Source organism: Impatiens glandulifera, chromosome 2 (genome assembly GCF_907164915.1).
Source record: "Impatiens glandulifera chromosome 2, dImpGla2.1, whole genome shotgun sequence".
Classification (NCBI taxonomy): domain Eukaryota; kingdom Viridiplantae; phylum Streptophyta; class Magnoliopsida; order Ericales; family Balsaminaceae; genus Impatiens; species Impatiens glandulifera.
In genome coordinates this window covers 9,432,241-9,443,084 of record NC_061863.1, presented here as the reverse complement: position 1 = coordinate 9,443,084, position 10,844 = coordinate 9,432,241, and the positions used below count along the sequence as shown (strand labels likewise).

Genomic DNA, 10,844 nt, shown 5'->3' with positions numbered 1-10,844 from the left:
TTATTTCTAGAATTCATGTTACAAATACTATTATTATTTAAATCGATAAAAAAATATATGTATGAATATTAAGTTTTGAGGGCACCAAGTTTTGTGCTCGTCTCCGGCCTCGAAATCTTAGGTTCGACAATGATACAAAGTTAAATTAGTCTATTTTATATTATACATCATTTTTTTTGTCTATAATTTTATATTAAAAAAAATCTCAATTAGAATAACCAATAGATATTTAATTATCATTTTTTTAAATCTAAATCTTACATAGTACATGGTGTTAATTAATAATTAATTTTTCTACACAATTATTTAATATTTTTTCTTTTAGAATTTGTTTTTATAAAAGTAATATTGATTAAAATTAAGATAACTCAATATTTGAATGTTACCAAATTTTTTAATAATTTTATTCTACAATTAAATTATTGAATTTATTGAATAAAATATAAAAATAATTTATATGTCAACCGTTTCCATTGGAAGTGATAATTTCCAATTTTGTTATTGTGAGATATGGGAGAGAGAGAAAGATCTATGAATTGGAGGGAATGATGAACAGTTAATTTAACTCCATTGTGATTCGAGAAAGTTCGTAAAATCAAAGGGAATCTTCTTAGGGTTGATGCGATTCGATCCATAGTGATGTCGAAGATGAAGCATCTCCTGCGGAAGCTTCACATAGGAGGTGGAGCCATCCACAATCGTCATCACCGGTTAGATCCTTCGTCACCGCCACGGACTGAGTCCACGTCTTCTTCTTCATCTTCTTCTTCTGCTGCTGCTGCTTCATCGGCGGATTTCACTACATCATCGGTGACGGCGGTCAATCAGGGGGCAATGGTTGGTCTAGGGGAGTCCACGGATGAATCCGCGGATTTCAATTTCTTCGAGGAAGAGTTTCAAATGCAACTTGCTCTTGCAATTAGTGTGTCCGATCCCGATTCACGTGAAGATCCTGATGCCACGCTTATGAATGTTGCTAAGCAGATAAGCTTGGCGTGTTCACCTTCTGAAACCCTCGTTGACTCTCTTTCTCTTCAGTATTGGGTATATTAAATCAACTTCCTTTGACATATTCAATTTTTGTATTTCCTGTTCTTTTGTTCTCTTGAAGACTTGCACTTTGAATTGGTTCGATAACATTTCTCCTGATTCAAATTTCTGTTCATTGAGTTCTTGGTGATTTCATTTTGATTTAGTTGCGTTGACTACACTCTAGTGTTTGACCACCTTATTAGTTACTTTTTAGAAATTGATGATCAAGATTCAGTTGCTATGTATGCCTACCAAATCCTTTACTAACCGAAGTTGTTTAATTATTCCCAACATCTTTCACATTCGTTCCTCTATTTTATGGGGTAATGCTAATTCATACAATTCCTGATTTTGTCATCTGCAGAGTTATAATTTTGTGAACTATGATGAGAAAGTGATGGATGGGTTTTATGATGTATATGGTTTATCCTCTGGCTCTCAACAGAAGATCCCCATGCTACTGGATCTCCAAGCAATATCTGTTTCTAATAATGTTGATTGTGAAGTTACATTAGTGAACAGGCCAATTGATCCCTTCCTGCTTCAGCTTGAGGAAAGAGCTTATCAAATTTCTCTGGAATGTCAGTTGCTTGGAAAAGCTCCATTTCTTGATGGCTTAATCCAGAAGATAGCTGGTCTTGTTGTTGATAGGATGGGGGGTCCTGTTAGTGATGCTGATGAGATGTTGAAGAAGTGGACTTTCAGGAGTTATGAATTACGTAATTCTCTCAACAGCATTGTCCTTCCTCTTGGCTATATTGATGTTGGGCTTTCACGTCACCGTGCCTTGCTTTTTAAGGTTCTAAAGCTTTATCTTTTTATGTTTGGTTTTTTGAATAATGAATATGGAAGCGTTACCTTATGAGTTATTGTTATTCTCGAGTTTGAATGTGCTTACTTGTAGTTCCTAAGTTGTTTTTCACCCTTTTTAGGAAGCAATTCTTTTATTGCTATATGTCAACATTATTTAATCTATACTTGCATTAACAATTAGTAGCCCTATGAGAAAATTGTTGTTTTTATTACCTTAATGGATGTACAAAACTGGGATGCATCCTGTATGAAATGGATATTTTGGTATGTTTGAAATGTTGTTTTCTACATATCCTACTTGTAAACAGTTTGAAAGAAAGTGCGGTGCAACTGGATTCAATTCTATTTTAGTACTTTAATTTGAATTTGGGAAACAATTACGATTAATGATGTTGAGTGTAAACAAAGCAACATGTTGAGTGCAAGTAATTGCATAATTCTACATTGATATATGTGCAAGCTGTTTCCATATTGGTGCAAGCATTTCTCTATTTGGAATGTTGGTGAACGTGAACCCATTTGTTTATAATTAATGTGAGTTAGGTATGTCAATATTCTCTGTAATAACTTGTTTACAACCATAAATTACAGAATTCACATTCACATATTTCAACAAATGAAAAAGCGTCTCACTTTTTCAAAAATATATTTCAACAAATGAGAGACATGTGATCCTCTATAAGAATGAGGTTATTGAAAATAGTGTTTCTTCCATGGGCATTTATATGAAATGTACCTCACCTTATTATGTGATGTGTGGCTTTGATGAAAGATCTCTAGTGAAGTTTTACATGAATAAGAAACTCTAGTTTAACTTGTTTCTTACCTGGAGATATCAGTTACTTTGCAGCTGCCTTTTTCTTTGAAAGGAAAGGTGATATCTTGATAATAGAAGATGTAAAGATAATGTCAAGTTACCTAGAAATATCAGTCACTTTGCAATTTGCCTTTTTGTTTTTTGCAAGGAAATGTATTATATTGATAATAGAAGATGTAAAGATCTAGAGACTCATAGTTTAGTGGTAGAGCGCAAGAACTCATGTCCACGAAGTCATGAGTTGAGTCTTTACACCTGGACCATTTAAAAAAAAAAGATGTATAGGTGATGTCAAGTTATAGGAGATATCATTTGACAACTGCCTTGGATGGTGAAACTGAATTTGTCTGGTTGTTCATTTGCGATTCTCTGCCACTCCCCTCCTTTCCTTTGTGTGGATAACTTAATGATGATCACTCTTAATTCTCATCAAGTTTGTGATAAGATGCAAGATATTAAGTATTAAAAATTAGCCAAATAGCATGAATTTCCGACATTGCCTAGGCTACCCTGGTTAGCTAGGGGAGGCATATCATGTCTATTTTGGTAGATATAGAGTATGTGTCCAGGAAGTTCTAAGAGTGTAGTAAGAAGTACAGTTATACTTGTTTGGTGATTTAGCTAGTGTTCATTGAAATGGGGCATGTCTCATTTTGAATGAGCTATTTTGTGTGACTTGAGTATTGGCTCCATCACTATGTGTATGATGTGCCATTAGGGCTGTAACGTTAGGATTATGATTAATAAAAGGATTCAACCTTTTGTCAGACAAATAGAAGAAGTGGTTCAGGTATATGTCCATAGAGATGACTTAACTTGAAAAAATAAAATTTATGTCAGTTCTGAGGCCCCCAGCTACTAATTAAATTGTATTCTTTATGATAAATTCAATCATAGATATTAGAGGAATATACTCATTTATGACAATATTTTGTCTTCTAAAAATGTAGCCAACTTGATTTCCATTGAATTTGCAACTGTGCCACACTTTCAGATGATTTTCATGTCTCGGTTTGCAATATTTTTTTCTGCATCATCCATCAGCTTACCTTTTTTAGGCCTATAATTCCTCTCTTTATTTTCTCTAGTTATTTGGTGATATAAAACCCATCAATTCGATGAATCTCAAAACCTTCATACTTCTCTATCCATTTTCAATTTTGGGTATTTTCTTTCATCTTTTGTATAAAAGTCTAATTGCTGCTCTGCTTGAACATGCATTTATGATGTTTTTCCTTACCTATGAGGTCAATATGATATATATTTTTTCATATTGGATGAAGATTTATAATCTTCCCATCCTTTTGGGTTCAGGTACTTGCTGATAGAATCAACCTGCCCTGTATGCTGGTAAAAGGCAGCTATTTTACTGGGACCGATGAGGGAGCTGTAAACCTGATCAAATTCAGCGATGGAAGGTAGCCACTGATATTTCTTTGTTACCCTAACAATGAATTCCAAAGAATTCAATTCTAACTTAATTGTAAGGATAGCATGTCATTGCAATGAATTACATTTGTGTCCCTGTCCATTTCTTCTCAGAGAAAACCTGTAAGGATATGTTTAGATTTTAATTCCAATTCTATGAAAACTGAATTGTATTCAATTCTCATTTTTGGAAAAATCATAGAATTGCGATTATGAAGAAGGAATAGTAGAATTAAACATATAAATCATACACATTTCAATTCCATTGACATTTTAATTCCAAATCCTTATTTAAGTCATCAAACAAACAATGAATTTGGAATTGGACCCCAATTCTAATGTCAATTCCACTATAACCAGACATAGCCTAATTGTAGATTATCTTATTGGTTTTATGCAGTGAATACATAATTGACCTTATGGGTGCTCCAGGCATATTAATTCCTGCAGAGGTACCAAGTACTCAGCTTCAGACTTCAGGGTCATATATCAGTCATGTTCCAGAAGATTTTGATATTGTTACTGAACTATCTCCATCAATTAAAGAAAATGGTGCAGTGGTTGTTTCCACTAATATTCCAAGAGTTGTGCCTGCTGCTAGTTCTACTTCACTAGACGAGTCCATCTTGAATTTTCTGCCTCAAGGAAGTGTGAAAAATCTCAAAGAACAAAATGAAAAAGAGAGATTTGAGCGCGAGTTTGGAAGGTTTAGTCCATTACCATGCATGATGCCTAAAGGTGGCCCCTCCTTCGGGGATACGTCAGCTTCTGATGCTCAAAATATGAAAGTTAGTGATGTTTCCAGATATGTCATTAGTGCAGCAAAAGATCCAGAATTTGCTCAGAAACTTCATGCCGTTTTGTTAGAGAGTGGGGCATCACCTCCTCCAGACTTATTTTTGCATATGGGTTCACAAAATACGCAAGTAGAAATGCTTGGAGATTCAAGATCTTTAAATGTGAAGAAGATGGAAGATGCATCACCTTCTGAGAGGCCTCTTGTTAATTGTAGAATTGGTGAACCAAACAAGATTGATAACAGAAGTATGTCTCTTGTGTCTTTTGATCAATATTTGCACAATGAACAGTCAGTCCTCCAAGCATGCTGTAGCTAACATTTATAAATTACAATTTGCAGTAAGTATGTCTGATGACAAGGAGCATTATGTTGAAGATAAGACAGGGAAGATTTTTAACAAAACTGGGCAGTACATAGATTTTTCCCCAGTATTGGAAATAGCAAACGAACTTACTTCTCGTAGTGCAGTTGCTGAGAGAATAAGCCCAGCCCTGGGTGAAGTTGAGGGATGGGAGATATCTTGGGAAGAACTTCAGATTGGAGAACGTGTTGGTATTGGTAAGAGCTTATCTCCTGTTCAATTTTGCATTCATGTGGATATTGGTCCATATCTAGAATTTTCTTTGCTGAATATCCATTATTTAATTTTTTTTTTTTTGTGAAGAAGAAAAAAAAATGTATTTGTTGCCTCATTCTCCTATAGCTTCTGAGTTTCATATACATGAAATTCCAATCAGCATTCTGTAGTTGTTTAATTTAGCTTCTTAATTTTAATAAAGAAAAATAAACAAATAAATTTCTTTCTACTTCCAACCTCATATGTGGATTCTCATCATAACTATTGTTCGAATCAGCATCTCCTCTCTAGGTAGTGTTGTAAGGATATTTGAGCATAACTAGATATATGTAGTTGAGCTATATTCAGCTTACAGTTGTATATGAGAAATCACTTTTTAACGATTCAAGATATTAAATTAGAGATTTGATAAGAAGATGAAGCATTAGAGTAAGACAGAAAGAATTGGAGATGTGAAACTAGAGAGAATTTGGGATGAAGAGGGCCAAGGGCCCAAGACTTACATTCATTCATTAAAGTCAAATAATTCAATTTAGAAGATACTAACAAGAATACCCAAGATACCCTTGACAACTTATGTGCTCTATTTACCCCGACTAATTCTTCACGGACTAGTTTAACTATTTCACACAAGAACTTCAAGAACTCCTATTCAGCTCAAGTGCTCCTTCTTCCTTTTAATGCCCACCATTGGATCTTGGCCCTCCATTTCTAAGTATAGAATGGATTTCACCCTATTTGTAACACACTCTTAGAGAGCTTGTTTGATGTATTTAAAAAAATACATAAATAAATAATTTTTTGTGTGGAAAAAACCTTGTTTGATGAAAATGAGGATTATTTGGGGGTTTTAGGTTAAATGACTAAACTTGCCTTTGTATGTTAGATTTATAATGTTATAAAAAATAAAGTAAGGGTAATTTGGTTGATGATTTGATCGATAAAATTATTGATGATGGGGAATAACCCTTCATCAAACAAGGCTTAGTATTTTAAGAAGGCACAATTTTTCTATGGCAGGTTCATATGGGGAGGTCTATCGTGCCGAATGGAATGGCACTGTAAGTTAAAATCCTTATTCACTTTATGCTTCTGAATTGCTTTTAGATAGTGACGACACTTTGTTAACATGGTAGACTTCTTTGTTGCAGGAAGTTGCTGTTAAGAAGTTTATTGACCAAGACATCTCTGGAGATGCACTCGATCAGTTCAAATGCGAGGTATAAATTTTTGTTGCTATGGTTGTGTATTAAAAGTATATATTTTTTATGTAGAGAAACTTTTGTTGATTTATTTCTGCAGGTTGAGATTATGCTGAGGTTGAGACATCCAAATGTTGTTCTCTTTATGGGAGCAGTTACTCATCCACCAAATCTCTCTATACTTACAGAGTACCTTCCTAGGTTGGTCTTACTTTTGATTTGGTGAATTGAAACCATTTTTATTTGGCATGCTCTTGCCACACCATTCATGTGCTCCATTTGATATTCAAGATGTCCGTATACGAAAATTACAAAATCCAGTTTATCGTTTTTCAGTCCCATAGTTCAAATCATCACTAAATTACTAAAATACCTTCCATTTCTTTAAACTTGATTTATTACAAATTTAAGGCAAGGGTAAAATGGCAAATGAACCTAAATAATCTGATTATTTGAAACCAAACATCATACATGATTTCCTTTTTCCAATTAATCAAGAATTGGTCCAACAAATCCAATATCAAGCGATCTCTAAGTGATAACCTGTTACATACCAGTCTAGAGATCTAGGATTTGTAAAAGAAATGTAGGTGAGTTTAAGAATGACATTTTCAATAACTATTTCATTTATTTCTCTAAATATTACATACTCCACTATTTATAACCTACTAACTTATTCTACTATTACCATACTACCCCTACACTATTACTAATATATCCTACTACCATTACATAACCCAATTATTGATTTGTCAATAGGGGAAGCTTGTACAAACTGCTGCATCGGTCAAGTAATCACCTACATGAAAAAAGGCGAATGAGAATGGCACTTGATGTGGTATAAAATTGGTGATATAGTTCCATTTTATTTCTGTTATCCCGTAAAGTTGTACAAGGATTTTGTTTTCTTTCAGGCTAGGGGAATGAACTACTTACATACAAGTAATCCTGTTATAGTACACCGAGATCTAAAGACTCCAAATCTTCTTGTTGACAATAATTGGGTGGTTAAGGTAATGAAAATTTTATAAAACTATAATCCTGAAGGCCAACCATCTAAATCGAAGTCTCAATATATTTACAGGTCTGTGACTTTGGATTGTCACGAATAAAGCATCATACATTCTTGTCATCCAAGTCAACTGCAGGAACGGTGAGAGCTCAGCTAAGATTTATAGTTTTTTCCTTTTCAAACACAAAAAAGAAGGGAGAACTGTTGATATCATTGTTATAGAAGTTTCATATTGAAAAGTGTTTATGTGAATTATGCAGCCGGAATGGATGGCACCAGAAGTTCTTAGGAATGAACCATCCAATGAGAAGTGAGTCAATCCAATTCAAATTTCAACTATAAATCTGTTGCCTAGTATCATATGTTATATTGGGCTGTTTTAGTATGCATTTTTTCCATGTGGATTATCATCTGGAAAACATATGTTATATTTGTCAAAACTCACAATGATTTATAAAATAATTTGGATTTTTCTATTAAAAAAACCTTAATACCAAATGACAAAAAATCATACTATAATCTAGATAAAACAAAAAAAATTAAGTGTTGAATATTGAATTTTAATTGTTGTTCAGTATATAAAAAATAAATATTGAATAAACCAAATAAAAATATGTAAATTTTAAATACTTGGTATGATAAAATGTGAGAAGTTTTTTCCTTCCCTTTTGTGACATTTGAACGCATCTTGCTTTCTTTTTAATAAAAGTTACCTTTTTCAAAAAATTAAAATGTGAAAAGTACTTGGAGATTATTTTACCCTATAATGACATAAGTCAATTATTTTTCAAGAGTTGAAGTTGTCTTCAGGATGCCCTTACTGAATATTGAGTTAACTCATTTCGTAACTTACTGAATTAAGTCAAATTTTATGACTTAATTTTTTAGCTTGATTTGAGTTGAATATAAAATTATTAAGTGATATTAAGTAACAGTTATCAAATGACTTAATTCAAACAAGCACTTAATTGTTTAAATTAAGTGATAAGCTGTGTCAAACTCCACCCAAATGAAGTCAAAATCACACTAATCTGCATCATAATCCAATAAAAACATAACTATTTTGGCGATTGTCCAACGGGTCATGATTTTTTCCAAATAGGTAATGCTACATTGGTCTTATATGTGGACTATCTTGCAGGTCAGATGTATATAGTTTTGGTGTGATATTGTGGGAGTTGGCGACCCTCCGAGTACCTTGGTCTGGAATGAACTCAATGCAGGTCGTTGGAGCAGTAGGATTTCAGAACAAGCACCTAACTATTACCGACGAAATTGATCCAACTGCAGCCACTGTTATACTTGATTGTTGGCATCCGTAAGTGCCCTCCTTTTATTCTTCATTTGACGCTTGGACAGCAATAGTTTTTTTTATTCATTTTGTTAGTAAGGCCAAAACCTTATTTTAATAAATGAAAATTCAAAGGCACTTACAAAATAAAACAACAAAAAAAACTTGAATATCTCTAAAGAAGGAAAACATCTCCGGCCCAATAATTGGATTAAGTAGGTGCAATGGTTAACCAATTGGCTTGATTGTTTAGGTTCTTGTTCCAATTTCTACTTAATTTCGCATCATATGAGAATAGCCCTTTCATATTTGCTCTTTGGTTCTTTTCATTTCTTTGAACCTATTAGGAAAATGGTATTTTTTCACAATCGCGATCTCATATTGACAAATTTCCAAAGTTGAAATTAAATTTGGATCTTTCGTTTGGTATTTTTTTTTCAATCATGATCCAGATTGTACTATGTGTTTTTTGGTATACAAATTAAAGTGTAATTTCTTTTATTTGGTTCTGAGATCATTGTGATTTTTAACTGTCTATTAATGTTGCTGCACCAATTTCAATTGTTCTTCATCTTGCAGGGATCCACAATCAAGGCCTTCATTCAGTGAGCTTATTTCGCGCCTTCGACAACTTAAACATCTTCAAATCCCATCCACCGAACAAAAATGTTTGGACTCGTTCTAAATGAACTGAACGACAAAACAGATACTATCACTAGCAGAAAAAAGCTCATTATAATATGGCTCAAAGAGCCGGGGCTGGAGTTTGTGTAGTTTGCAAATATAATACATAAAAGAAAGAACAACGCCTGGTGCTGTTCGCGATATCCTTCTAATAAGACAGCGTGAAGGATACAAATCGATGCCTCGGTGTGTGTAACCTTCTTTTTACCAATTAGTAGCATTAGTTACAGTTTTACTTAAGAAAATCGGGTAAAGAAAAAGAGAAATGAAGGAAAAAAAGTTTTCTTCTTTTGCGGTTTCTTTGTTGGCAACCAACTGTATAGTTTATTGGGTAAATTGTGAATGGCGTTTGTAAAAGGAATGTATACTCCAAAGAAAAAGATCTTTGAATATTTATAGGGGAAAAAAGGCAGACTATTTGAAGCTTCAAAAATGTGAACTTATTCCATTCTACTATGGAAAATAGTTGAACCCATAAATAAATTTGGAAAACCCTAAGAGAGAAATTCATGATATTTTTTTTTTAAAAGGGTGAAACACCAAATATGATTGAATGCTTTGGAAATCTGCTTATTTATAAGTTTGAAATGTGATTAAGTTGGTTTGGATTTTAAGTATTTTGTCACCATCCTAATCACTTTTAAAAATTGATAAAATAAGAAAATTAAATTCATTCTGTTTTATTTGTTATGAAAAATGGGATAGAATTAGATAAAAAAAAAAAAAATTAAAATGGAAGTAAATACAATTTTTTTTTTGTAGGCTCTCCATTTGAGAAATTTGACAAAATGACTCTAATAATTTACTTATTTTGGGAGTTGTTAAAGACAATTTTATCCCTACGCGAGAAGCAACGCGGCACACGCATGTCTAGCAACCCAACCTTTATAAAATTCAATTTTTTTCATTTGTTTTTTTTTCATTCTCTCCCTTCTCGCTCTAAACTCTAAGTTGACGGCCGCCTTCTCTTCTTCTCTTCATCGCCTTTCTCTTCTTCTCTTCACACGCGAACGACGAAGACAACTGGGAATTGCAAACGGAGAATGGTGAACACAACGGCGAACATATTAATTTGACCCTTATTTTCTTTATAGCTGAATGTTTTTGTGTTTAATTGATTCGCCTTGATTGAATGCAGATGTTGATGGGGTCCTTGTTGATGAAGTTGGATGCGGTGTTGTCTCATATT

At 33.4% G+C, this 10,844-nt stretch overlaps 1 protein-coding gene across 1 annotated transcript; it reads left to right on the top strand.

The window, feature by feature from the left end:
- Window positions 1-492: 492 nt before the first annotated feature.
- On the top strand, window positions 493-10,056 carry LOC124923906 (probable serine/threonine-protein kinase SIS8). The gene is made up of 14 exons (XM_047463904.1): window positions 493-1,044; window positions 1,397-1,831; window positions 3,977-4,080; window positions 4,491-5,134; window positions 5,229-5,447; window positions 6,487-6,527; window positions 6,618-6,686; window positions 6,769-6,869; window positions 7,428-7,506; window positions 7,583-7,681; window positions 7,753-7,821; window positions 7,941-7,990; window positions 8,822-8,998; window positions 9,551-10,056. Exons 1-14 carry the CDS (start codon window positions 640-642, stop codon window positions 9,654-9,656), a joined length of 2,598 nt encoding a protein of 865 aa, XP_047319860.1. The 5' UTR covers window positions 493-639; the 3' UTR covers window positions 9,657-10,056.
- Window positions 10,057-10,844: the final 788 nt, after the last annotated feature.

Bases quoted from the DNA above. Each gene is read 5' to 3' on its own strand.
- LOC124923906 (XM_047463904.1), top strand. From the start codon at position 640: ATGTCGAAGATGAAGCATCTCCTGCGGAAGCTTCACATAGGAGGTGGA. The intron at 7,507-7,582 runs GTATAAAATTGG...GTTTTCTTTCAG, and splicing joins TGAGAATGGCACTTGATGTG to GCTAGGGGAATGAACTACTT. The intron at 7,991-8,821 runs GTGAGTCAATCC...ACTATCTTGCAG, and splicing joins AATGAACCATCCAATGAGAA to GTCAGATGTATATAGTTTTG.